This window comes from Mycteria americana, chromosome Z (genome assembly GCF_035582795.1).
Source record: "Mycteria americana isolate JAX WOST 10 ecotype Jacksonville Zoo and Gardens chromosome Z, USCA_MyAme_1.0, whole genome shotgun sequence".
Lineage (NCBI taxonomy): Eukaryota > Metazoa > Chordata > Aves > Ciconiiformes > Ciconiidae > Mycteria > Mycteria americana.
In genome coordinates, this window is record NC_134396.1 from 63,090,502 (window position 1) to 63,117,544 (window position 27,043).

At 38.3% G+C, this 27,043-nt stretch overlaps 1 protein-coding gene across 3 annotated transcripts in view; it reads left to right on the top strand.

The window, feature by feature from the left end:
• The window catches only part of BDP1 (BDP1 general transcription factor IIIB subunit), a 52,612-nt gene that overhangs the window by 12,572 nt on the left and 12,997 nt on the right, over positions 1-27,043 (top strand). For 2 of the 3 annotated variants that reach the window (XM_075488728.1, XM_075488726.1), the window contains exons 10-31: positions 887-1,171; positions 1,503-1,680; positions 2,688-2,847; positions 5,494-5,570; positions 7,021-7,165; positions 7,333-7,409; positions 8,005-8,164; positions 8,599-8,681; positions 9,805-10,036; positions 10,512-10,699; positions 11,464-11,680; positions 12,172-12,359; positions 12,929-13,139; positions 14,672-14,787; positions 15,487-15,706; positions 16,243-16,427; positions 18,853-19,069; positions 20,118-20,335; positions 21,325-21,721; positions 24,654-24,752; positions 25,067-25,103; positions 26,941-27,024. In XM_075488728.1, coding sequence (XP_075344843.1) covers positions 887-1,171; positions 1,503-1,680; positions 2,688-2,847; positions 5,494-5,570; positions 7,021-7,165; positions 7,333-7,409; positions 8,005-8,164; positions 8,599-8,681; positions 9,805-10,036; positions 10,512-10,699; positions 11,464-11,680; positions 12,172-12,359; positions 12,929-13,139; positions 14,672-14,787; positions 15,487-15,706; positions 16,243-16,427; positions 18,853-19,069; positions 20,118-20,335; positions 21,325-21,721; positions 24,654-24,752; positions 25,067-25,103; positions 26,941-27,024 — 3,774 coding nt within the window. The remainder of the gene's footprint in view (positions 1-886; positions 1,172-1,502; positions 1,681-2,687; positions 2,848-5,493; positions 5,571-7,020; positions 7,166-7,332; positions 7,410-8,004; positions 8,165-8,598; positions 8,682-9,804; positions 10,037-10,511; positions 10,700-11,463; positions 11,681-12,171; positions 12,360-12,928; positions 13,140-14,671; positions 14,788-15,486; positions 15,707-16,242; positions 16,428-18,852; positions 19,070-20,117; positions 20,336-21,324; positions 21,722-24,653; positions 24,753-25,066; positions 25,104-26,940; positions 27,025-27,043) is intronic. The other variant, XM_075488727.1, reaches the window with a different exon arrangement.

Below are 27,043 nucleotides of genomic sequence, written 5' to 3' on the forward strand. Positions count from 1 at the left end.
AACAACGTTTTTAAAGGGGGTGCTATCTAGAAAGCAACATTGCTGTTTAATTGTTAAAATTGACATAGCTGCTGCTTTTCTATAGCCTTGATTTCAGATTTGATTAAGTAAAATGTCCCACCTATTTGGACTTACAGCTACATGTAGAAATTCTTTTCATAGACTTTAATGGTAGATTAAAGACACTTTTTTGCATAAAGCAATGTGAGTATGCTTTTCTACTTCTCTTGCATTTTGGGTTTCTTAATTACAGGCAACAAATTCATATAAGAATAGTAAAAAGGACAGGGAAAGGTTCTTTGTTCTGCATAAATACAAGAGCAAGACAAAATGTCCTGAAAAGAGGAGGGAGAATTTTAGAGACTCGTTAAACCCAGAAAAGAATTTGTGAATTATTAGCTAGATAATAATTCAGCTTTTTTATGTAAATAAGAATGATTAACTACATTACATCTATTGGTCAGAATTACTCTTTCATGGCATATTTTCTGCAACCATCATCACCTCTTTCTGCAAAGATATGATAATTCTTTTCAGGAATAGCAATGCTGATTTTTCCTGGATCCAAAAGTGACTGTGTAACCTCCTAAAAAGCATAGGAACAAGAGCATTTACTAAATTGGCTCTGCATCTTATATTGACTTTACCCTGGTGAAGTGTTGTCCCATGTACAGAATGTGTTTTGCATTTAGTGTGGAAGTTAATCTATGCTGAAGCTTTTCTGTTAAGTCAGTGACTGACTTCTCATGGTCCTGTTCATATGCCTTGGCAGTATATTGACAGTGATGTATGAATTCGCAAGATGGTGCTAGTGGAAATATCTTTGTGGTTTATGGCTCCTAATACTCCAGCATTCTATTAACCAGGAACCAAATTGTCTCAATAGCAAAAGCTTCCAGCACAGAAGCTGCTAATGATCAAGATGATCTTCAGGAAGCCAGAATTTCTGATGCAGAAACAGAAGCAGATGCTGTGACGGCTGAGAAGGAAAATGAGGAATCTTTGAGCATTTCTGAACAGGCAGAAGAACAGGTTACATTAGAGCCAGCATTAGCAAAAAAGAAGAGAAAGAAGAAGAGAAAAGATGATCTTGAACAGGAAGTGGAGAATCTTCCAGAAGAAATGGCTGTCCCTTCAAAAATTGCTGAAGAAGGGAAATCCTCTAAGAAAAGTAAGAGGCAAAAGTGCTCACTTTCAAATGTTCAAATATAAATTTTATGTAAAGTCATTACAAACTTAAAAATGAGAACTTAGGTTTGATTTATATCACTGACCTGCCTTGGGAGGTTGTGAAACAATGCCTTTCAAAATCAGCTTCCATGATTAATCTAAACATTTTATTTTTGCTGAGAACAGTTCTCTTAAATCTTAATACTTAGGCATTTTCTACTGGGATTTTTTTGTTTTAAATTAACTCTTGCTTCACTGCAGCTAGGATGTGAGAATTGGAATTCTAAGGTGTTGCCCAGAATGTCCAAATTGATTTAATTCTTATTCATTAGCAGAAAAAAAAATGGTATGTGATGCAAACAATGATGGTCATACTACCTGTAGAGAAGAACTGGATAGTGTTACTGAAGGAAGACAAGATGAGACTGCTGTTACAGAGCAAGAGAGATCAGAGTCCTGTTTATCAGTGGATGACATAATGGAGAGAGAAAGCGATGTCAATTTATACAGGTAATGTTTACAATGGAAAGCTTAGGCAAAATCAAAAATAGTTTAAAGTTTTAACATTGGTTTTATTTATTCATGCTTACCATCATGTTAACTGGCACAGAATGGGCAGGTTTTTGGTTTCTGAGGACTGTCCTGGGTTTTAGTAAGCTGTTTTTAATTTACACTCTCAATATATTCTCTGCCCTGATGGACTGCCCTTGCAAAGTTAATTTACAGTAATACTAAAATCCCATCCAAAACTGTTTTCACTTTTTTTTTAGGGTGTTCATGAAGGCTATTGGCTTATCCTAACTCCTAATATTCAAAGCACTGCTTGGTAATGTTGCTAAGTACTGTTGCTATACACTTGGAATTTATATCGGTTTTTAAGAAGATGGTTATTGTGGGAAAGGAAAGTTGCTTGAACTTTATTTGTGTGGAACCTAGGTGGGAGGCAAGATTTTGGTTTCAATTTTGGGCATTTTTTTACTAGAAAGAAAGTCTATGTTTGTTTTATTAAACTTGTACAAGAAAGTGGTAAATCTAAAAAGTCATTATGAAGCTGTTCAGAATTTTGCATGTTAATTGTATTTAGCTGTATTGTAATTGTTTGTTATTTCATACAGATTCCCAGAACTTCTGTGTGCTTTAATACCTCATTGGAAGCATATGAATGAACAGTATTTGTCTTTGAACTCAACATAGATTGTTACAGAAGATCAGGGAAAAAAAGCTTCTGCATACAGTGTTTATATTAGTAAAGTCTGTTTTAAAAAACTATTTAGTCTAGGATATTCAGATGGGATTTTAACATCTTGTGTACTTGGCATTGCAAAAGTACAAATGCTGTTTTAAACTCATATCCTGCAAATATCACTAAAACTTGTTAGATTCTCTGAAACCCGTGTAGTTATTTAATGTCAAAATTGCATAATTTTTCCGTGCAACTTGATCTATCTGTAAACAATAATAGCTTTTTAATTAAAATACTCTAATATAATGTTTTTGTGTGCTTTTATTGATTTCAGCTTTGAAGATAGCAATGATGTTATACTAGAAACGGAATCTGCTAAACTGAGAACCCTAGATATTAGAGATGATACATCACAGGAAAGCCAGATTTCAGAGTTGCCGCTTTCAAAGATTAGAAGCAAAGAAAGACAATCTGAAGAAACTAGAGAAACAAAGGTATTTTTATTTTTTAGGTAATTCTTACTTCTTAAGATCTTCCTCTTTACCATTAAAACCGTTTTTGTAAATTAAAGCCATTTTTTGGTTATTTTTGTGATGTTTTTACCACTAGGTGGAAAAAAGGCAACAAGCCTGACAACATCACCAAAACTTAAATGCTATTGATTTGACTGGCTTTAACGGGTTGTCTGTTATACTGAGTTTATTCAGAGAGTATACTGTGCATGCCTGGCTTACCTCATAGAGAATTTAGACAGCTGAACAGTTTAATTATTCAGAAGTGAAGCAGTACAATACCAACAGTAAAACCTCAGAGCAAGATTTTGCTGGCGTACTAGTGCAATGTTAGAAACTGATTTGAGCAGGATGAGCATTGGGTTGTTTGTGCTGCCTCAGAATGGAAACCTGTATAAACTCTTGTCCACTGGTACTGGCTGCCATGAGGTGTTTCAGGAAAGATGAAAGAAACTGGACCAAGATTGAATTACCTTTCTTTGGGTACCTTCTAATCAGGTCCAGCAGTTTAGAAACTTGCTGAGATTGTGTCTGGCTTCTTTTGAAGCCCTTGATGCACCTCTTACTCATGAGTTTGTCTAGCTGCTTTTTTGCATCTATCTGTATCTTTATCATGAATTGCATAGTACAGCTGAGAATTAATTCCTTTAATTATTCACTTAATTAAAAAAAAGTGTATTCTTTGGATTGTTTTAAGCCTGGTGCCTGGTAGTTTAATATGCACTGTACTTCCACCTGTTCTGGTGTTCCTGTTCATTTTCTCCAAGCTATTCTTGTTTCTAATGCCACTTTTTCCTGTCTCCAACAATATTGTTTTCAAGCTGAAGAGTCCTAATCTTACATTTCTCCTCATATAGAGAAAGTTCCATTCCTCTGATCATCCTTCTATCCTTGCATCATTGTCATTTTTGGAACTGAATATCACACTGTTTAAATGCTTGTGCTGAGGAGGAATGAATTACTTTCTCTTGTGCTCTCTAAGACGAAGAATGGTCTTACGGCTACAGTTTGTGGTGAGAGATTAGGAAATTCTAAGTGTTAGTGTTTCCCTAACGTGACGGGCAAATTATTTGTCCTTTGGCCCTTATTTTAAATTCTGTTACCTGAAATAATGTCTTCATCTTAATAGAAAATAAGCTACTTAGGATCTTCACAAATACTAAATGCCTGTAGTTCGAAATGTTATAACAATACAATCTCCTGATATTAGTTGGAATAATATTTATAAAAATCAACAAACTGAACAGGGCAATGTGCTATATGCACTAGCCTATTATAGTGGCGTCAGTAGCCTGAGTAGCTAAGCTCTCTGGCTGATTAATTACGGCTGTTTGACATGAGAAAAAGGCATAATAATCTCTAAAACTGATAATTTCAAAAGACCTTTCATATCAGTTCTAATTTTCTTGGCCTGCTGTGGTTAATTTACTTTAAAAGTACATGAACATAATCACTGACCTAAAAGTAGAAATACTCAGCGAACCAGTGATGTGAAACACGATTCTATTAATATTATTAAAGAGGTAAATAGAATAAAGAAATAATGTTTTTATGCAGTAGGCTTTTACCTTAATTCACTAAATAGACTCCATAAAATCTTTGCTGTAATTGTGATTAGTTTGCTATGTGGTCAAGTTTTTTTTTAATTTTCAGAGTGATGGTCACTGCTGTCTAGGAAAATGACTTAAATACTAGACCTGGAAAGTAATGATAGCTGATACTGCCTAAGGAGTCTGTTATCAGCTTCACCCAATTGAAAGACAAAGAAATGAGCTGACAGGAACCTCGTGAAGTTCCAGAAGGGAAAGTGCAAAGTCCTGCACCTGGGGAAGAACAACCCAGGAGGCACCAATACATGCTGGGGGCCACCTAGATGGAAAGCAGCTTTGCAGAAAAGAACCTGCACGTCCTGGTGGACACCAGGTTGAACACGGGCCAGCAATGTGCATTGGCTGCAAAAAAGGCTAATGGTATCCTGGGCTGCATTAGGAGAAGCTGTGCCAGCACGTTGAGGGAGGTGATCCTTCACCCCATTCGGCACTGGTGAGGCTACACCTGGAGTACTGTGACTAGTTCTGCGCTCCCTGATATGAGAGACATGGACATGCTGGAGGTAGCCTGTCAAAGGGCCTCTCCTGTGATGAAAGGCTGAAAGAGCAGAGGCAGTTCAGCCTGGGGAAGAGAAGGCTCACGGGGATCTCTTCAATATCTATATAAAAACCTAAAGGGAGGGTGCAAAGAGGACAGAGCCAAGCTCTTTCTGGTGGTGCCCAGTGACAGAACAAGAAGCAATGGGTGCAAAATGAAATACAGGAAGTTCCTTCAGAACATCAGGAAATATTTTTTCACTGTGAGGGTGACTGAGCACTGGCACAGGTTACCCAGAGAGACTGTGGAGTCTCCATCCTTGGCAATATTCAAAAGCTGTCTGGGTGTGGTATTGGACAACCAGCTCTAGGTGGCCCTGCTTGAGCAGGGGGATTGGATGAGATGACCTCCGGAAGTCCCTTCCAGACTTAGCCTTTCTGTGAAACTTGTTCTTGTTTCTGCTTTTCTTTGCATTACAGCAGGGAGTTCTTCTGCATTTGTCATTTCATTTCTACAACATTATTTTTTTTCCTTACTCAGAACAAAGACGTACATGACTTACACAAGCCAGATGAAAAGCAGAGTGCATCAGAATGTGATTCTCAGTCTGAAATCATGTAAGTAGAATTATTTTACCTTACAGTGGTACTTGAGCTAAACCCGCATTTACTTAATTTGGATACAGTTCTGATTGACCATAGTAGGTTGGACTAGACGGTAGATCATGATGACTTTTTTCCATATTCAGTGAAGTTTTTTGATAGAAATTTTGATCACTGAGGAGCAATGCTTTGACTAAGATTTAAAATGTGACATGAGAACAAGGAGGAAGACTTAACTAAGCTTAGAAAAAAGCTATCCCCTCTGCAGTCAGCAAGAACAAGATATTTCTCTGAAGAAGTTCTGCCATTTTGTGGATGAACCTTGGTTGTGAAAGTTATTTATTTTTCTTATAAAAGGGCTCACTGTATTCTTTGAAATTCGCAGTTGTCCATCAGAGCTTATTAGCTGCACACATCATGCGTATGGTGTATTCATGCCTTCCTAATTGGAAACTTGCTCTCTGAAACTCAGTGTAAGAGTCTAAGTTGAGACACACCTCTCTAGAAGATACTCCAAGCTGTATCTGTCTTACCTGCGCTCCTTTATGAAGTTAATCTTTGTGACTATTTCTTACACTTATTGCTGTAACTGAGCAGTGGTGTTTAAACAAGTCTGTGCCTAAAGTTTCCATTTTTATGTGATCAGCAGCTTCCTGTTCCATGATATAATTTTTAAAAGATGATTTAGGGATGGGCTTCTAGTTAATGCTAGATTGTTTTTCATGCTTTTGTCTCTCCTTTATTGAAAGGCAGCTCACTCTTATGGTAAAGGCTGTCAAAGCTTTATTTGCCCTGTCCTAGGAATAATATAAGAAAAGGTAGTAGTTCCCAATCTGAAGATTATTGATAAGCTGTAGGGCTCTGTCAAACAGTGTGTGAATCCCAGGACACTCTATTGCAATGGTTAAGGACACAGAGACTGATGTAAGTACTCCATTCTTCAATAATGTAGGGATGTTGGCAGTTGGACAAGGTGTTTGAAAACAGCAGTTAATAGTTCTGTGAGTGGGATAGCTTTGAAAGGGGATGGAGGCACAGGAGAGACAAATGCAAAATTTTGCATATAAAGTAAATCTGCTCTACTTTGGAGCAGATTTCTCTTGTTTCTGTTGAAATCAGACTAAGCCTGTTCACACTGACATCAGTTGTGAATCCCTAGGAGAAGAGGTACTTCTATTTATTTAACAGCAAGAAAACACTTCCTTCAGATATTGTTAATTAGGATCCACTGAAAACTAGCAAAGTTGTTAAGGTTTATTTGACATTCTTTGCATTAAGTAGTAGCATATCTTCTAATACCAGAAAGATGTAACACAATTCTTTTCAGTTTATTGTCTTGCTGCATTACTCATGCAGTCTGTGGTGCTCTTGAAGTACATCTTGGACCATATAAGACTTATAAGACAAAGAGAAACCAAAGTTTCTCTTTGGTTATAATATATACCACCTCTTTTTATATCTCAAGGAAAATTGAAAAGCCAGCAGACAGAGGGCGCTTGCGAAGACCTAAACCCAATTTAGTGAGATCATCTGGAAGGAGAGAAGCAGCAACCCAAGAGAAAATGGAGGCTGAGACTTCCTCTCCAAACCTTGTGAATACAGATGAAAAGGTCAGAAGGAGGAACGTTGCTTAATATGCTATGCTCTTGATGCTGTATCTGTTTTGACCAATGCTGATACTGTGGACCAGCTACAGTCTAATAAGTAGTATTCTAAGAACTGCCTCTGAGGTATCTGTACATTTGTCCAAGAGTAATATTCATTGCCTCAATTCCAGTGCTCTGAGGAAGACAGTAGAAGAAACAGAAATGAAGCCACGGAAGTAGAGAACATGGATTTGGATACTAAATCTGAGTAAGTATTGAGATCGCTTTTCTGGTCTCCTGGAATTAACTAACTATAATTGTTAATTTATTGTGTGTAATGCTGTTATGAAAAGACAACAGTAATTGTGAAGTTTTAATATAAATCTTAAATTTGACTTTGGCATTTTCTTGGATAATAGCAAGTGCTACTGTGGTAGAAGGTATGTACTTATTTTCCAGGAAGTTGAGGAAAGCATTACTTTATGAAGTACCATCTATGCTTGGAGTTTGGGAGGGGGAAGGGAGGGAAGTGATAACTATGGCTTTGCCTTCTTCCCACCCTCAGTTGCCAGCTAATGGCTCTGCTTCTGAGACTTGCAGAAGCAGCTATGGTATGCAGTCTAGTTAGGTTCCTCCCCTATGTGATAACTTCGTATCTTTTTAACAGATAGTAGATAAGTTGAGTTTCCACATTCTGTAAGACTAAGCAAAATTTGGTTCTCATGTGAAGAAACTTGCATAAGTTTGTGCAAATCCTTCTGAAGACAACCCAATTCCAGTAAAGAAAGCTGTGCAAGTCACTGAATATTACATAGGCTTGAATATTATGGAGTAAATGTCACTGTTGTGGATTCTTTGTGCAGAGAACCTGAAAAAACTGTAATTGCAAAGGCAATAGTTAGAGGATGTCGACAGAGATTTAAGCCTAATCTTACAAGAGCGTCTGGAAGGAAAGAAGAGCCTGGAAAAGATGCAGGAAATGATAAAATGTCCCATCCACAGCCTAAGCGGGAAACCGAAAAGGTATTTAATAGAATAAGGTAACTGGAGATAACGTGTTCACTAAAAAGCTGCTGGATGCAACAGCAATGTTATCTTTGTCTTTTCTTTTTTTTTTTCTTTTCTTTTTTCCCCCTGAGTGTGACCAGGAGTCAGCCACTTACTTAACCTGTAGTGACAGTGTGATATTACTTAGAGGCCTCAGCTAAGCTGGGAGCTTGTCACACAAACAGTAGATGCCAGTAATCTTTCATGTCCTGCAGCAAATACAGCTTTAGTTGTTTGATCTAGATTTTACTGCACCTTTCTGACTGTGTGAAGTGCACCCTGTAATTGCCTGTGTCTGTCATAAGCAATCCATTTTGCATCCTGTTATGGGCAGTTACCTGGTCTGTTAGGTAATGCTGTGCTTTATAAATGTAAGAGGCTTAATGTCTTAATGTTCTATTTCTATGTAGAATACTGACCAAAGTAATAGGTCTGATGCTACCAGTGAAGAAGCTGCGGAAAAAGATGATAAAGTCCTGGAGACAGTGTCTCAGTAAGTATGGGAAAAACAAGAAGATGTGCTGCTCTCCAGCAATTTGCCATCCCTCTCATTTCTGGCTGTATTACATAGTGTGGTAATTATAGAAGTTTCTGAAGAAACTTCTGCAATGAGACAGAAATTGAGTGAAGAACAGGACTCTTTTTTTAGTGCATGAAACAAATAGATTAAACTTTTTTTTTTAAAGCAGTGCTTTTAAATGAGATGTCAGTCATGAAAATGCAAAAAACCCTGAAAAGTTAGTCCTTTGAAAAATCAAACAAACCTTCTCCACTAGCTTTAATACTGAAATGCATCTGTTTCAGTGGTGGAAAGTGTTAAGTATTTAAACAATAGGAATAAGTGTTCTTAAAGAGTAGTTAAGTGTTAGGTGTCTGGTATTAGGGCAATTATTGTAACATGTGGGCAATTTAATGCACGTGTTAATTAAGAACTGTTTCTTGTATTTTGCTTCAGTGGAGAAATGGTAGCTGTAGTGTAGGAGGAGGAATATGTTTTGGAGGAGAGACTATGGAAAAAAAAAAAAAAAAAAAACCCACACAAAACAACAAAAAGCCCCCCACCCCACAACCCACAAAAACAAAGCAACAACAGCAACAAAAAAACCCCCAAAATTTAGCAGTTATTTCTTTCATTAACATGCTATATAACTTGGTACTCAGGGTAAAAAGGCATAGAAGTGTTTGACAGTTGTAATAATGTGCGTCTGATCTTTTTAAGTTAGTAAGATTAGTAAGTTATTTGTGTGTTTTCTGAACGTTTATGATTTTTAACCCTTCATTAAATTAGGTCCATCTGCCTCTAGACCAGATAGGAATACAAGAAGAGCCATTATGGGTCAGAAAAAGGTCTGTCTAGTGTGGTATCCTGTCTCCAGTGGGAAAAGAAAAAGAACAGGGCAAACATAAGTTTAAACTTGTCAGGTACTTTTTCAGTCTCTAGCAGATAAACTTCTAACTTTATTGTTTCATGAAGTTAATAATGCATAGCTCCATTTTAGATAAGTGTATGTTAATAACTGTTTAAAAAAAAAAGAAAAGAAAAAAATATCACTTCTCCAAGACTCCTCCCACTTTCAGATGTGGTATGTACTTACTTATCTTATGTATTTGTCCAGGTCTAATGAAACAGCTGGTTTACAAGAAGACAGCAAACAGAGTGTGCTGAAACCAACACCTCTAAAGAGAGGCAGAGTGCAGAGACCAAAACCAAATCTAGGAAGAACTGTTGCAAGGCAAAAAGACCTGACAGATGAGAAGGATCCTGAAGAGGAGAAAACTGAAGGTGGAGAAGTAGAAAAAGGTGTGATACACCATAGGGATGAAAACAATGATCCATGGCTCAAAAATGTAAGTTTCTTGAGCAGTTGCTTAGGTGCACTGTTTTGCCTGTAGTAAAAAAGATATAGGTACATACCACGTAATTTGTAAGCATAGCCTTTGCATGCTTTGTTTATTCTTTCAGAATAAACTGAATTGTCATAGAATTTCCTCATGCTTGTACTTGGGTTCTGTTTTCCATGGATAGATAGGTTATATCTCACTTTGTTGTGTTATTTGTGATACCAGATCTGAAAAGAGAAGTACAGAGAAAAAAGGTCTCTTGGAAAAGAGACCACTTCAGATAGAAAGTATATAGAAAAATAACAAATTTTTACTTTTAAAGTATCTACTGATTCTAGTTGGATGCACAGGAAGCAAGAGAGATCTTTTTGAGTGTTTTTGTAAGAGACTAAAATAAAATTTTTCTTTTCCCTCTGCTCTTCTAAAAGAGAGGATGAGCAAATATTTCATCTTAATAGAGTGAAACTCTTATTTCTTTTAGGATGTGATGGTTCATGAAGACGCTCAGCCATGCAATGTGGTGTTAGAAGGGGATGTTTCTACAGATTCTGAGATGAACTCAACACATATGAGGCAGTGTTCCCACGAAAAGTCCTCAGAAGCAGAAAGCTATGAAAGTGAAAAGGGACTGTCAGATGTCTTGAAACAGGTTTCAGATTTCAATACAGGGTAAGGTTATTTTTTAAATGGAGAAAGGATAGTTCAAAACCATCAATATCTCTAGATATTCTACACTTTTACATTCAACTCCAGCATTAAAAACAAGTTTTATATGTATAATGGGATATTTAATCAAGACAACACTAGACTTAAACAAACAAAACCCCAAGAGTTTGAAAGCACTAAATTTATATGCTGTTGGATGTTAATTTGATCTTTAGACTGTGAGCCCAGTTTTCAAATAAATACATTTTTCTAATGCTCAGTTCCTGTGGTTATCTTCTCTATGTTGGTCCTAACCAACATAGCACATAGGGACATAAGCACATAGGGATAGTGCATCCCTATGTGCTTATGTAAATCCTTGAGTATAGGGTTTGGTTTCCTATTAAAATGTCCTTTAAAAATAAAAACAACTGTGCTGTAAATCTACTGGGTAGTTTTAAACATGATTAGACAAAGAAAGGCATTTGTAAAATGTTTATATTCCTCTCAAAGCGTGACTGGAAGTTGCAGTTGTTCTGAAATGGCATATTCTTTTAACTTATCTTTGCTCACTGATTTATAAGATACACAGGTTTTGGTAACGTTCAGTGTGCTTTCATTGGGTCTTTTTTCACAATGTCACTAATTTTGTTATTGCTCTAAGAAAGCTAAGGATTTTTATCCTTGGCTACTGTATTGGAGAGAGCTACATACAAGTATGTCATACATGACTTGGAGAACCACTGTTGTCCCATGCCTTTGATTATTCTTTTGTTTGTTTTTTGTAGGGAATCTGGTCCTCGGAAGGAAGAGGAGAAAACTGTTGTATCATCAGCTCGGCTACTGAGGAGTCGATTCCAGAGACCAAAGCCAAATTTAAGGACGACAACCAGTAGAAAGGAAGTGCTGGATGTAAATAGTAAAGGTGTTTCACAGAAAGATACCAACAAGGAAGAAAGTTTGACACAGTGTGACAGTGACTGTAGCATCCTTCCTGATACAGATGTAAGGCTTTTTTTATCTTTAGTTATATTTGAGCTTTTGAGTTTGTGAAATGAAATACTGATGATTTTAAAAATACAAGTTAATCTTTTTTAAAACAATTTTTTCAAAAGCTAGAATTTTCTACATGAAAACTCCAGTGCTTTCCACTTGGTTGTAGGTGAGGAGAAAAAGATTACATGCATTCTGTATCTCTTGTTATGTGTCCAGATGTCTTTCTGACCTGAGGTGGCCTTTTAGAGTAGACAGTGAAGACAGAAAAGTATTAATAGAAGATGGCAAAGTAGAAATCTAGATTTCAAGCTATTTTATTTAAAAGAAACAAATGTGTGTTTGTCCTGGAAAGACTAGGAAATTATTAGTGAGCAGTTACAGAGGGGTTTGTGCAGGAAACACTTCACAGAGTGATTAGTACCAAACTTCGTGGACATCATGATGTCTCCTTTTGGTTTAGTATCATGACTTTTTCTGGTTTTGGTGTTTACATTTTTCAGAAGGCAGGAAAATATGAAGTCCTGCAACCATTGGAATCCTTAGGAAAGGAAAAGGCATTTGGCTCTCAGGAGGTTTCTGAGGGGCCAAGTTGTAAGTCCCCAAAGACACTTTCAAGATCAGAGGATGGTGAACTCAAGTTTTGTCTACCTGAAATTAACCAAGATGGCACCTTAACTACTAATGCAGGGTAAGGGCTTAGCTACTTTTGTTTCTTGACCGTAACAATGAAGGTATTTTGAAAGGAAATCATTGTGCCAGTGGATTGCTAACTGGCAAAGAAAATCTAATAAAAATACTGAAAAAAATCTCAGTTCTCATAGTTTTAACACTAGTTGTACTAAAATTCCAGTTACTTCTATGGTACGCATGAAATTAATGAGCATTCATTTTGCAACTGTTTTGTCATCTGCAACATTAGATTCATTTCATGTAAGGAGAGGAATACTAGTTTGCTTATTGGTGAAACCATGTGAAAATTGCTTTGGTTTTGTAGTAATAAGCAGACAGTAAGTTAATGTCTCCAGTGAGTTAGTTAATTCTGTTGTGGAAATAGTTAGGAGACCAATGCTTTGAAATTTTTGCTGAAACAAAGTTTTGTGTTTGTAACTTAAACTCAGAAGAACTTTGTGTTTACATGCTTTCTTTTAAAAACTCAGCTGGTTTTTATGTGTAAAATGAACAGGTTATATGAACCTGTGTTTGTTAATGACATCCTTTTGTATTAAGTTTTGGATTTTTTTTTTTTGTCTGACTTAGCACTGATAGCAAAAATACCACTGAAGAAGAAAGTAAACAAACACCTCTTCAACCTGTCCAGTTGCTGCGGAGCAGATTCCAGAGGTACAAGCCAAACTTGGGAAAAGCTGTTGGAAAGAAGGAATTACAAATACCAGAAAATGAGAGGGAGAAAAAACCTGAAGCAGAGCAGTTGGTATTGCAAAAAGATGAGTCTGCCAATAGTGTCATGGTAAGTCTAATAAGAATAAGTGCTTTGCCTTCAAAAGTATGGTTCCAAGTTGCAAGTTCTATTTTATGAAGTTAAATTAGAACATTTAAGTTGCATTCCCTGAAGCAGAGACACCATACTAGATGAAAAAAAATCTGCAAAACCCTGGTATGTTGAGGTATTGCAGGTATGAAATCAGTGAAGTCTACAACTTGTACTATTAATGTCTTCTGGAAAATGAGGATCTGATTTTGATTTGATTGCATGATAGAAAAAAGGATTATGCACATTTAAGGTAAACTCTAGAATAAAAACGTGTTTTATATTGCAATACATAAAAACTACCTTTTTTGCCCATTTTATCTTCCCTGTTTGGATGAATCAAGTCTGTGTGGAGAAATCTAGTAAAGAGTATCAAGAGAAGGCAGAGGATAGCTATTTTTCTGTAAAAAATAAGGTCTTATTAATTTGGTAAGCTTTGACTGGCTTCACTGCAGTGCTTGACATTCCTCTACTTTATATAGGTAAATTTAGTCACTCGCCTAGACTGTGTATCCCCACAGACACTTTACTAGGCACTGTAAAAGGTATTGAAATCCTCGAAAGCCATTATAGTATAATGAACTCTCTGTAACCATTTTGTGGGTTGCTCATGAATCATGTCCTGGATGTGGGCATGAATTGCCTCTGCATAGACTTGCCTTAGATCTCAAACATAGGTAAGTTTTGTAAGGGTGACTCATTTTTTTGAGTGGTTATAGCTGGTTTTGTTCTTGAACCTGTGTAGAGCTAGCTTGAAGTACTTGTGTGCTGCATTGCCAGAGAGGAGTGTGAGTGCACTGCATCTGTAGTCTCCCTCTCAGTGCCCTAGTGTTAGATCACCCCTAGCTGAGATAGTTGCTTGCGGTTCAGCTTTGGATATTCTAGACCTGTGGCCTGTGGACCATGCACAATCATCTGCTCTGTGCTGTGCAAATCTGTAGAACCAGAGCAGGCCTGATGCTCCTCTGTACTGATAAAGCTGTCACAGACCTGGAGTGCTGAGGGATGTGTTTGAGTGGCTTCTTTGTGGAACCGGTGTGGCAAATACAGAAGTAAAACTTGTAAGCCCTTCTGAATCTGAGGTTATGTTGTAGTGGCTTGGGTGTGTCTGTGCTCTGCAGTGTCCAGTTTTCAAAGGTTTTTCTATTTGCCAAAGTATTTTGTTTCTGTAGTGCTCCATGTAATAGAGAGTTGATTGCTAAATAGAAGAGTGTTACCCATAATGCTTAGGTGCATTTAAGAGTGCACAATAATGCTTGGGTGTATTTAAGAGCCTAACTCTAGGTAGCCCAGGACTAAAAAGACTTCTTTTCCTGCTTGCCTATAAATTGAATTATGTAAGGCAGATTACTCTTTAACAAATACAATGTGATTCTTTTCTTGACTCAGATTGAGAAAATAGCACAGAGATCTGTAGTTTATATTTTTTTAATAAAATACACTTCTATTTTTAAAACTTGCTTTATTCGCTTTTTCCTCATGCCTTTTTTTTTTTTAATTGCAAATTAAAGGGTGAAAATGAAGCTGTATTGTGTCAAGCAGATGTATTGAGCAATGAAGAACAGGAACAGCAAGAGGTGCCTCAGGTGCCCTATGTTGCTGAAAACATATTGTGTGAACAAAGCAGGTGAGGTTAGAGTTCAGCAAAATTGCATTTGAAATGCTTTCATCTGGTGCATAATGAGACACCTTTGCAAGTGTCAATTCTTTTGTTCCTTGTTACCTGTCTTTCCCTAATGTTTAATTTTCAGTGCCTACAGGCAGCTTCCTCCCATGTTTTCAGAGTACATTTTTAGTTGAGCTGAACTACTTGTCATTGTTTATCTGGTACATACTTGACCTATATGAGCTCATAGCTCTTTTAGACCAACCTTTTCTTTTATTGGGTTTGTATTTGCATATACAGTGAACATACATGTTACAGATATAAACTTTGCAAAATGCCAGAGATCTGTCTTTCATTGATCCCAGTGTACTCTTCTGTTTTACTGCTATTGTTAAAATAAGATCTTAAGCATGTATTAGATTGCACATACTTTGAAGTTAGCATGGTTAGCAATACAACTTTTTTCTTGATGTTAAAAATGCCTTGATAAAGAAATCCTGTTATTCCTTCTCACATGTTAACCATAAATGCCCAAAATGAGAAATATATATTTGAAAAGATAATTTTCGTTATTTTAAACAAAGCAGTTATCAGTCTCTAACCCTCTTGTATAAGTGTCGATTCAAAACTTAATGAATGCAGAATTGCTTTTTTCCCCTCCCAACCAAACGGACATAATTTTGTTTGTTTGGTTTTGTTTGTTTGCTTTAAATTCACTAGTGCGGAAAAATCCACTTCCCAAGAAGGCAAGCTGGCTGATCTGAAACCAGGACGATTCATAAGGAATGGGTCTCAGACAACTAGACCAAACCTAGAAAGAGCATATAGGAAAAAAGCATCTCCAGTGGCACAGAAACTTGCTGCTCCAGTGGAGGAAGAAGCAAATAAAGAAGAGAATCTTCCTGTGGCAGAAGAATCTGAGGAACCTCTTTCCTCAAAAGTGAGAATTCTGTTCAGATATTTTGGACTATACTTTCTGATGCTTGGTTCCACACCGGCTGTTTTTAAGACATCTAAATAAGCTGTTTTAAATGCGTAAATTAATTTTGGACTAGTAAGAATTACATTCTTGTTTAATATTTGCACCCTAATATGAGGTCTTCTAAAATTCTGTTAATGACACATTGATAATATATAGACCTCTGTTAACAAACCTAAAGTCTTCACTAAAACGTTGAAATTTTAGTCACACTCATGATACATGTATAGTTACCTGCATCCCATATTTCTGTTGCTGGATTTCTTCTGAACTCCTTGGTGGTTGCTCATGAAAGACTGTACTGGTTATAGTACCTGTTTTTATTAGATAAATATCTTCTCTAAAGGAACAAGGAACAGTGATAAGTGCCATAAACTACTTGAAAGTTTTTAAGCAAAGTTTTGTCTCAGGTTAGCATCTTGATCACAGCTTGCAATGCTTTATTTTACAGGTGATGTACTTTGTGTTAATATTGTTTTTTTCTTCTGAAATCTAAGGATGACTTTGAAGTAATGTTGTTTGTGGGGAATTTGGCCAAGAATGACAATCTAGACATAAATGCAAAAAGTAGGAAGTCAGAAACACTGTGTTCCTCTAAAAAATCATCCAACTGCCACAGCAAGGGAGAACAAGAACGCCTATCTACAGATGCTATTGGAAGCATTCAGGATACGATAGAAAGGTAAAGTTCCCTGTTGACAAAGTAAAAAAGCTCTTTAAAAACTTTGTGTATTTGTCCAGCTGTTTTCATACAGCACTTGATTTTTGAAGTGTAGGCTCTGAGCTGTAGTAGTTGTTATATGCTACATGCTGTGAAGGTCACTAGGTGGCATCCTTAGGTAATACAAGAGTTTTTAACCAAATTTTTCTCAAGGCTGTTTTCCTTTTTAGAAGGTATTTTGCAGGTGAGAGTAGAAGCAAGTAATCAGAGTTTAGCTGTCTGAATTTCTCAGTAATACATTCTTAGGGTACAGTGCACTATGGGGACCATTGAAAAGAAGACTGAGCAGTGCCATTTGCATTTACTTATAATTGAGAAATGGTAGGTAGAGTAACATAAAATGAGCTTGCTATCTGAGATGTATTCTGAGTCTCTTCACTTCTTTCAAGAAGAAGTTCATGCAACAATGTGCTGTGTCCTGGTTCTTTGGTGGAGGGAATGCTTTTTATGTATATGCACGATGAGGCAAATAGTGCCATTTACATGTAACAGTTCTGGGTTATCTTATAAGCTACCGTTTGTTCAATCTTAATTGATACAGAGCAGCCTCAAATCAATTTACTTTTGCTGTTTTCTAAAATTAGCTTCTGGTTCCTGTCTGTCTCTGAGCTTCTGCTTAAAATCTCTTCCATAACTTACGCTGAAATCGTATCCCAGAGTTTTTGTGCTATCAAGATGAAGGCCTGACTTTACAGTCTTCTTGGCTTCATGTGATGGCAGAGTTTCACAGAATCACAGAATGGTTGAGGTTGGAAGGGTCCTCCGGAGGTCATCTCATCCAATCCCCCTGCTCAAGCAGGGCCACCTAGAGCTGGTTGTCCAATACCACACCCAGACAGCTTTTGAATATTGCCAAGGATGGAGACTCCACAGTCTCTCTGGGTAACCTGTGCCAGTGCTCAGTCACCCTCACAGTGAAAAAATATTTCCTGATATTCCAAAGGAACTTCCTGTGTTTCATTTTGTGCCCATTGTCTCTTGTCCTGTCACTGGGCACCACCAGAAAGAGCCTGGCTCAGTCTATCTTTACACCATCCCTTCAGGTATTTATATACATTGCTGAGATTTCCCCACCCGCTTCCACCAAGCCTTCTCTTTCTCCAGGCTGAACTGTCCCTGCTCTTTTCAGCCTTTGATCATAGGAGAGATGCTTCTGTCCCTTCACCTTTGATAGCCCTTTGCTGGACTCTATCCAGTATGTCCATGTCTCTCTTCTGACCCGTTCTGGATGATCCAGTACAGTACTCCAGGTGTGGCCTCACCAGCGCTGAATAGGGGGGAAGGATCACCTCCCTCAACCTGCTGGCAACCCTTCTCCTAATGCAGCCCAGGATACCGTTAGCTTTCTTTGCTGCAAGGGCACATTGCTGCCTCATGTTCATCTTTGTGTCCACCAGGACGCCCATGTCCTTTTCTGCAAAGCTGCTTTCCATCTAGGTGGCCCCCAGCATGTACTGGTGCCTCCTGGGTTGTTCCTCCCGAGGTGCAGGACTTTGCAATTCCCCTTCTGGAACTTCATGAGGCTAGTTACTGGCATCCAACTCTGACTTTGTGCCACTGATCACCAAACTCTGAGCCTGGCCATTCCACCAGTTTTCAGTGCACCTCCTTGTCTGCTCATCCAGCTCATACTTCATCAGCTCCTCTATGAGGATGTTAGGGGAGACAGTGTTAGAAGCCTTACTGAAGTCAAGGTAGACGCTATCTACTGCTTTCCCTTCATCTATCTAGCCAGTCTTTTCATCGTAAAAGGTTATCAAGTTGATTAAGCATGACTTCCCCATTATGAATCCATGCTGACTACTCCAAGTCACCTTCTTGTTTTTCATGTGTCTGGAAGTGGTTTCCAGGATTAGTTGTTCCATCACTTTCCCAGGGACTGAGGTGAGGCTGACTGGCCTATAGTTCCCTGGATCCTCCTTCTTGCCCTTTCCTGAGACATGAGTTTAAAAGCCCAAGATTTTTGTCTTACTGATCTGAATGTGCTTGAACAGATGTGAGAATTTCATCCTGTTTAAAAGCAGTAGTACCTTGAGCACTGGAATTAATGAATATAATATTCCTATGGTTGCTTAATCTTTGGGACCTATGGTGGTATAGCTGAAACTTTCTGCTCTACCTGACTTCTTGATGTTGTTTTCCTTCCAAAAGATTTTTCCAAAAGTAATTAGAAAGGTCCACTACTGCAGAAAAGCCAATTATCTCCTTTTCACATTGTTTTTTTTCCTTCCCTTATTTTTTTTAAACTTCACCCACTAACTAAATAAAAATGCAGAACACTTAAGTTCATTTCTAGCTGGAAGTACTAAATATTTGATAGTAAACCAAGCTTGTAGAGTGTATTTTGTAGTTCCTGAGAAGTAACAGTTGAAAAATATTTTTGTAGGTCCAACAATAAATTAAGCTCTGGAGAAGAAAGTAAACAGAGTGATACAGAACATTTGCATCAAGCAAGGGAACCCATCTGGAACCCAAGGCCAAACCTAATGAGAGTTACTAGAAAAAGAGATTATCCTGAAGAAGGTGAAAACAGAGAAGAGGACAACACTGAGAACAGAAATGCAGAAGTGTGTTCGGTATTAGAAAAAGCAGGTGTATCAGCGGTAAGTGCTGATCATGTGTTTTGAGCCAATTTATACCTCAGTTCTTGTGTTTAAGTTCTTAGAACCGTAGATGGCACAGAAATCCAATATATGGCTGTGAAATGTTAATGTGATTCTTTCTTTTTTTTTTTTTAATTCACTATTGGAAATGATGCTGAATAAATGGATTTAGCATCTAAAAACTGTGGAAATATTTAATGTACACTGTTGTCTTAAGTTTTACGGTGTATACAGTCAGAAGACTGCATTATTGTAAATGCATGCTAACATTGTTACCAATTAATTTAATGTCTGTTATTCATTGAACAAGGGAAATTAAGGCAGCTGTCTAACAGCAGATACTACCTAAAATCCATATAAGTATACTTATAAGTTGAAATGTATGTGAACAAAGTTCAGACCTTCTTCTGCTTAAATTCACTCAACAGGCCTAACCTAGTCCAAACTAGTTCCTTTTCTGTCTAAAGTTGTGGTACCTGAATCTAGTTTATCTGGCATTGCTTATTTTCTAGATGGATCACTAAAATCTTTCAGTTAACATATTATTTTAGCCAAGCATTCATAGTTGACAGAACTATGCTTACTGATGTTTTTATGTTCACGGATACGTTTCTGTGTGCGTGTTTCAAATAATATTTAAATGCTGTTCTGTAAACTATGGTACTTTTTTCTTCCTAGTTTGTTCCCAGGGCAGAAAAAAATAATTTTTCCTTCCCTCAAATTGTTCTTTAAATTAATAGGTAGTTTTAGAAAATGATTCATCTTTCCAGCTTCTGAAGAGTTGCTGCTCTTAATAAGTTGAGCATAGCCTTGGTCTTTTAACTAGCAGCAGCACTGGGAACTCAGTCACCAGAGATAAAACCATATAATGATACTTCTGCTGTAGAGCCTGAAATTAAAGAAAATGGGAAAAAATGTCCTAAGCTATCAGATGACAGCTGGACATGTTTTCAAGAACTTCAAACTTACTTCTTTAAATCTTTTTGTCACCAAAACAAGTTAAAAATGTTTGGCACTTAATATGGTAGTAATTGTCTCCTCTGTTCAGGAAAACTCCAGTAACATAGTGGAAGCTGCATCCTTCTCAGAGGCTACAGGAAAACACAATTTTACAGACTCTGTTGAAGAAACATCTTGTAAAAGAATCAGGCAGGACAGTAAACTCCAGTCTCCAGAGATATCGTCAGAGAGTGAGAGTCAAGTAGATCAAGAAGATGATTCTCAGCTTTCTACCTCTCAGGAAAAAAATTCAATCAATCTCACAAGGTAAAACAACTAATTTTGGCTTGTAAGCTCAACTGATTGCTTTTGGCTTTTGTGTTAAAAACATAATTATTAGCCATAGTTCTGCAGTGTGTTACGCGAGCACATGCAGGATGTCAGTCCTTGTATCTTCTGTCTGAACTCTACCAGAGGCATGCAGATATCCCTATGTCTCTTACCCTGCCTGTGCTCTCATAAGATGAACACAGCCAGCACTCCCACCATCCCATCCCAGGGTCCACCTTTGGTTTCGACAGGAATTCCTGATTTTAAAAGAGAGGACTTTGAAGTACCCATATTGGGGGCACAGGGATTGTGGGATTAACCTAAACAGAAACTCCATGCTGGAAGTGTCCTGTGCTGCTGTTTGTTTCCCCTCCCCACTAGTTTACCAAGGAGGATGTTTTTTAGGGGGAAGTTTGGAATTACTTTTGGTACCCAAAGTGGTCGTGCCCATGATTTTGAGGAGGGAAACAGGAAGCAGCTGATTATTGAAGAGATTGCTATCTGAGAAACTGGAGCAGATAATCAGTTATCATCTAACAGTTCTAGTTTCTAGTCATTAGTCTGATCAACTAAAGTATCATAGTTTGGGGCTTCTAGTATAGCTTTAGCAAAAGACAACTGGAAATGTTCCCATGACACAAAAGGCATGTGACTTCCATGTCCCTCAAAATGAAAATTAATTAATCCTTTTCTAATCAAAGAATTCTGTATCTTGTAAATTTAACTGTGCAGCTTTCCAACACTCTGAAACTGCTTAATGCACATTTACAGTAAGTATTTTGTGCATACATGAAGAAATTAGGATTTCTGATTAAATGGTATGTGGATGCATTTTTGTTACTATACATTAGGAAGTAAATAGATTGTATTATTGGTCACAATGATCCTTTTTTATTCATTGATGTTGTTTTGATTTGTGGTACCCCTTTTTTTGGAATGTCTTGGACTTCACTGTTTTTTAAAAATGTGTTTGTTCTGTGCTTTAGAAGGCAGTCCAGAAGGTCATCAAAACGGATAGCGCTGCCAAAACATGTCTCGGAGCTAAGAGCTGCTGTTTCTTCTGCCTCTGAATGTGAGGCTGGTTGCAGTGAGAAGGGGAATCAAAGGCAAGAAGTTAAACTGAGTGTTACTAGAGGCAAAAGTTTGAAAACTACACATAGAAAGAAATCTGGGAAGGAGCACAGAAGTTCAAAGATAACCTTGGTGACCCTCCGGGCTTCTCAAGAGGAGGAGCAGGAGGAGGAGGAAGCAGATGACTTTGAGCCTGATGATGAAGATGAATGCTTTGCACCAGAGGAAGTAAACAAAGCTCCAGTGTTTGTTCCTATAGGTCTTCGATCTCCAAAACCTATTCCTGTTCAGATAGAGGAAACCATGGCAGAGGTATCATGTACCTGGGTTCTGCATATGTACTTTTGTTTTGATTGTTTAAACAGCTTTTATTCTAGTTGCGTCTCTGAATACTTGGGTTTTATCGCAATTTAGTTTAATTCTTTAAGAATGGCGTTGAGAGTAGCAGGGATGTTATTTGGCACACGTACTTGTTTTGAACAAAATACTACATCAGTCTAAAGACCAGTTATGTTTATGAACTGTATATAGATCTGCAGGGTGCTCACCAGTTTGTTTAGTGGGATTGAATGTAGGCACAGACTGCCATGCTTACTACATGTTTTGAGGCCCAAGATGGAACAAATGGAGCATTTCAATGTTACATTTGAATGTTAGAAAATGAGGGAATGAGGGAGATGTTTCTGTATGTGGTGTCTCCCTCACCAAGAAGCTTCAATTGTGTGGTGGCCTGACCCTGACCAGCAGCCAGGGACACACACAGCTGCTTGCTCACTCCCCTCTCCTGTGGGACAAGGAGAAAATAGAAGGAAGGTAAGAAGATTTATGGATTGATGTAAAGACAGTTCAGTAAGTGAAGCAGAAGCTGCATGTGAAAGCAAAGCAAAATAAGGAATTTATTCACTACTTTCCATTGGCAGGCCACTTCCTGGAAATCAGGGCCTCAGCCTGCATAAGAGTTACTCTGGAAGACAAACACCATAACCACAAATGCCCTCCTCTTTTGCCTCCTTTCCCTGAGCCTTTATTGCTGAGCATGACATCATATGATATGGAATATTCCTTTGTTCGGTTTGGATCAGCTGTCCCAGCTGTGCTCTCTCCTGACCTCTTGCCCACCCTAGTCTACTTGCTGGGGCAAAGAGTAGGAAGACAAAAGCTTTGACATTGTGCAAGCACTGTTCAGCCATAGCAAAAACACTGGTGTGTTATCAACACTGTTGTAGTCATAAATCCAAAGCACAGCACCATGTGGGCTGCTATGAAGAAAATTTAACTTCATCCCAGCCATACCCAGTACAATCTTCACCCTTTATCTCATACCTTTTGTGTCGTGCTCAGGTCCTATGCTATCCAATACATCCATATTAACCACAACTTCTCTTCTTGTCTTTTGATATATATACATGGATATCATTCCCTTGGTCTTTGGGCCACCCCCTTAAAACGTCTGTCAAATGTCCGTATTTAGTCCATGCCTTGGGCTCCATGTATTATGTCGTTGCTCAGGAGAGGTGGCATGTTGCGTTGAGTTTTTGGGCACCAAAGCCAGCCCACGTTCGTCACCACTGCACTTGCCTGGTTTCTTGTGAGGCTTGTCTTCCCTTGATTCATGTTGTTCTTGCTATACTACTTACTACAGCATACAACTCAAATAATGGGTTAAAAAAAGTTTTAACATATATCCATTAAAATCTCCAGCCCTTGTCCCTTTCTAGAGGTTGTAGAGTTTGACATTGCAATGGACTCCACTCCTTGCCCATGCTCCAGCATAGGTCCTCCATGAGCTGCAGTCCATTCAGGGATGTTCCTGCTCTGGCATGGGCAGATTCATGGGCCTCAGTCCCTGCTACTATCAATGAGAGACCATCTACATCCTTGTCAATTTTTTTCAACAGCTGCATGTTTTGACTGTTCCATGGATCATTTGTAGAGCTGGAAACTTTAAGCCTAGAGTACAGGCCTATGTTTTAATTGTACTCTTAGACTAGAATAAAACTCAAGACTGTAAGACTGTAGCAAGAATTGGTATCATATCTACTAAGATGAGTCACTAGAGAAGAAATTGTTGTCAGGGAACTGTTGAGGTTTGAGAACAGTGGACTCTGTTCAAGGCCTTGAAAGGAATTGTGCTCAAAGGTTTAGACATTTTTCTGTTTTTTTCCTATCATTCAGCATGACTTCTTTGCTTTTTTTGTCCCTTTTAGCCTGTCTTATCTCAGTAATATATCTGCACAGCTTTTTTTTCTTTTCTTTTCGCTTCATTCCAAATCTGTTTAGCAACCTGTTCCATTCATGCCTCAGATGTTCATCACTGCTTCTTTCCATTCACTCCAATTGTTTTTGCTTACTACTACTAGTCATCTTCCTCTCTTCTCCCATTGAAATCCTGCTTTTTTGTCTCCTGAATTAATCACACTCTTTCTTTCTCTGGGTGAAACAGCAAGAGAATTTAAAGCTCAGTCAAAACACCAAGGGAGACTGTAGAACGATAATGAACGATAAGTTGTTGCATGGAAAGTTTTGCTGAATCCCTTCATTTCAAAGATGTGGAATACATTATGTGTGCCGATAACGATCAAGTTTCCTGGTTTAACACACAGGAGCCATGAATACTAGTAAGGGATATGGTTAGGTACCTGAGGACTCAGCTGTTGTCAAATTTAAATAGATCAGTGGAAAGTATCTGTAAAAGTGCAAGCCTTTGAAAGCTACACAGATTGAGCAGTGCTTTTCATAAGAACCTCACTGGAAATATTGTAACCTTCCTGCCAAATTTCAAGTCCTCATTTCTGAAAGTGTCAAATATCTGAAGTTCTCGGTGAAAAGACAGTGTTAAAGAAGAAGAAAAAAAAGTTATAGGTACAATGGTGTGTGTGTGTGTGTGTGTAGGGGGGTGTATTCCCTAGTCTTACTGTGGAAAAAGGCTGAACTCTTTCTTTCCTGAAGACTTAAAAAGCAGAAAAAATGTGAAAAACTAACAAAACGCATTTGAGGTAAACAGCCACCATGAAAGATCTCAGCTGCATAACTTAGTTTGGTGGAGTGATAAGCAATTAGAAACATAGTCTTGAGTTGTCTGATGCTTCCGGTTAGTTCTGCCTCCAGTTCATACAACTGCTGCCTTCTTAAATCAGAAGGTATGTAGTATAAGACTTGATTTTTGGGAGGGATCCCACTAAATGTTCAAGATCTGGTAAGTATATGTGGCATATAAAAATGTGCAAAAATTTCATTTTTACAGCTGGAAATATCTGTGAATATACCAGATGTGCAGGTGGCCACTGATGTTGAAAGTCTCTCCCATGCGTCTGTCCAGCCAGTGGTACAGAAGGAGGAAAAAGTAAGCACCTCAACAACTGTAAGAATGTCCTCTCTGCGCCCCCCCCCCCCCCCCCCCCCCAGCACATACAAAGCTACATGGACAGTGTTTGGTTGCCATGTCTGCTTGTAACAGTATAGCTTAATAGACTCTTACCTGTCCCACACAGATACAAGGGACACAGCTATGGGAAAACTGTGTAAGTAAATATTGTCAGCCTTTAAAATATCCTTTCAAAGCCAGGGTAACCTTTGGGCAGAGAATTTACCCGTAAGCATTACATTAAAATTGTGGACTCATTTTATAGAACTTTGGTATTGTTTTTCTTTTTAAAGGAAGCAACTGTACATGAAAATCCAGAGGTGCACAAAGGTATGAAACAATCTTGTTCATGTCTTTCCCATTAACTTGCTACCAATATGTAGCTATTCTTGCTGGAAGTTTGGAGGTTTTATAGATCTTATAAAAAAATCTGCTCATGAGATACTGGATACTTTTATGTTTTGGAGGAGATTGAAACCATTTTCTTTCTTATTGTTCTCTATCAAGTAGGGGGACCAAGTATTACAAGGTTCTGTTTCCCAGGGTCAGAATGTGCCCTTTGTGTGTATCGTCTGTCACTTTCCCATGCTGTGGTTACTTGTACCGGGAGAAGAAGAAACTTTGCAAGTCCTTCCTTGCAGCTTGCTTGATGTGTGACTGAGCGACACAAAGAGTGGGCAGATTCATAGCTTTGTCATCCCTGTGGTTTCTGACTTTAATATCCTAAACTGGTAAAATAGCATGTGTGATAGGCTGTGATCACAGTCTCCCAGAAGCAAATATTCTTTCCATGTGAGATAAGTTACAAACTCTTACGGATCTATTCATTTTTAGAATAGCTTTCACTTTTAAATTTAAATACATTCTCAATACATCTTCCTAGGAAGCACTGGAAATTGAGTGGGCTACTGTCTTAGTTGAAGGAGGGGAAGCCTACTTTGTTCTTTAAATTTATTTCAGTACAGTAGCTTTGGAGGATGGAAATATTTTGTCTGATATGACCAGTGAGTGATAAGCAAAGGGATGTATTCTGAGTAGAGATTAGGAATCAGGAGTCTAAACTGGGATGTGGATCAACACTATAGGTTATGGATTCCTGTCATTAAACCGTACCTCTTTCTTTTCCATCTGTCGTGGGTTGACCTTGGCCAGCTGCGAGATGCCCACCCAGCTGCTCTCCTACTCCTCCTCCTCCGCAACAGGATGAGGGGAGAAAATAAAAGGGAAAAGCTCCTGGGTTGAGATAAAGACAAGGAGATTGCATACCAAAACAGACTCAACTTGGGGAAAACTAATTTAATCTATTGCCAAATAAAAGAGTAGAATGGTGAGAAACAAAGACAAAAATTAAAACACCTTCCCCTCCCTACCTTCTTAGGCTCAGCTTTACACCACTATTTCCCACTCTTCTGCTTCCTCCCCGCAAGCAGCAGCACAGGTGGACGGGGAATAGGGGTTGCAGTCAGTTCCTAACACTTCATCTCTGCTTCTTCTTGCTCCTCATGTTCTTCCCCTGCTCCAGTGTGGGGTCCTTCAATGGGATACAGTCCTTCACAAACTGCTCCAGTGTGGGGTCCTTCATATGTGGTACAGTCTATCAGAATAAGTCTGCTCCACCATGGGTCCTCTACAGGGTGCAATTTCTTCAGGGAATATCGACCTGCTCCACCAAGGTCTCCTCCACAGGTCTTCTCCCACAAATGGAGCACCTCCTCCCCCTCCTTCCTTACTGACCTTGGTGTTCATGGGGTTGTTACTGACACTTTTTCCCTTATTCTTCACTGCTGTGCAACATTTTCCCCTTTCTTAAATATGCTTCCCAAAGATGCCACCATCTTGGCTGTCAGGCTTAGCTGTGTCCTGCGGGGGTCAATTGGAAATGGCTGTGTCCAGGGCAGCCCCCTTCTGCCAGCACCTTGCCACCTGTACCCAGTACACCACTAAAGGGAATAATGTTGTATAAAGGGAATAGTGTTTTTATAGTAGTTTGAATTTAGTGGATGAGGATTGCTATCTGTCTACAAGCATCTTGATCCATGAATGGCAACAACTTAGAAAATACATACTTCACTATATTGATGCTAGTGTCAACTGCTTTTTGAATATAGATAAGTGGATTTCTGGTTAATGTGCTTGTGACTTTTAATGTGTGTGAACAACTTTGCAGGAATTAACGATGGAAGCACTGAAGCTGCCATGACTTTACTTGCAATGGGTGATCCAATGTTCCAGTTAAAAACAAGCACTGAAGGTATGATCTGATTTATGGG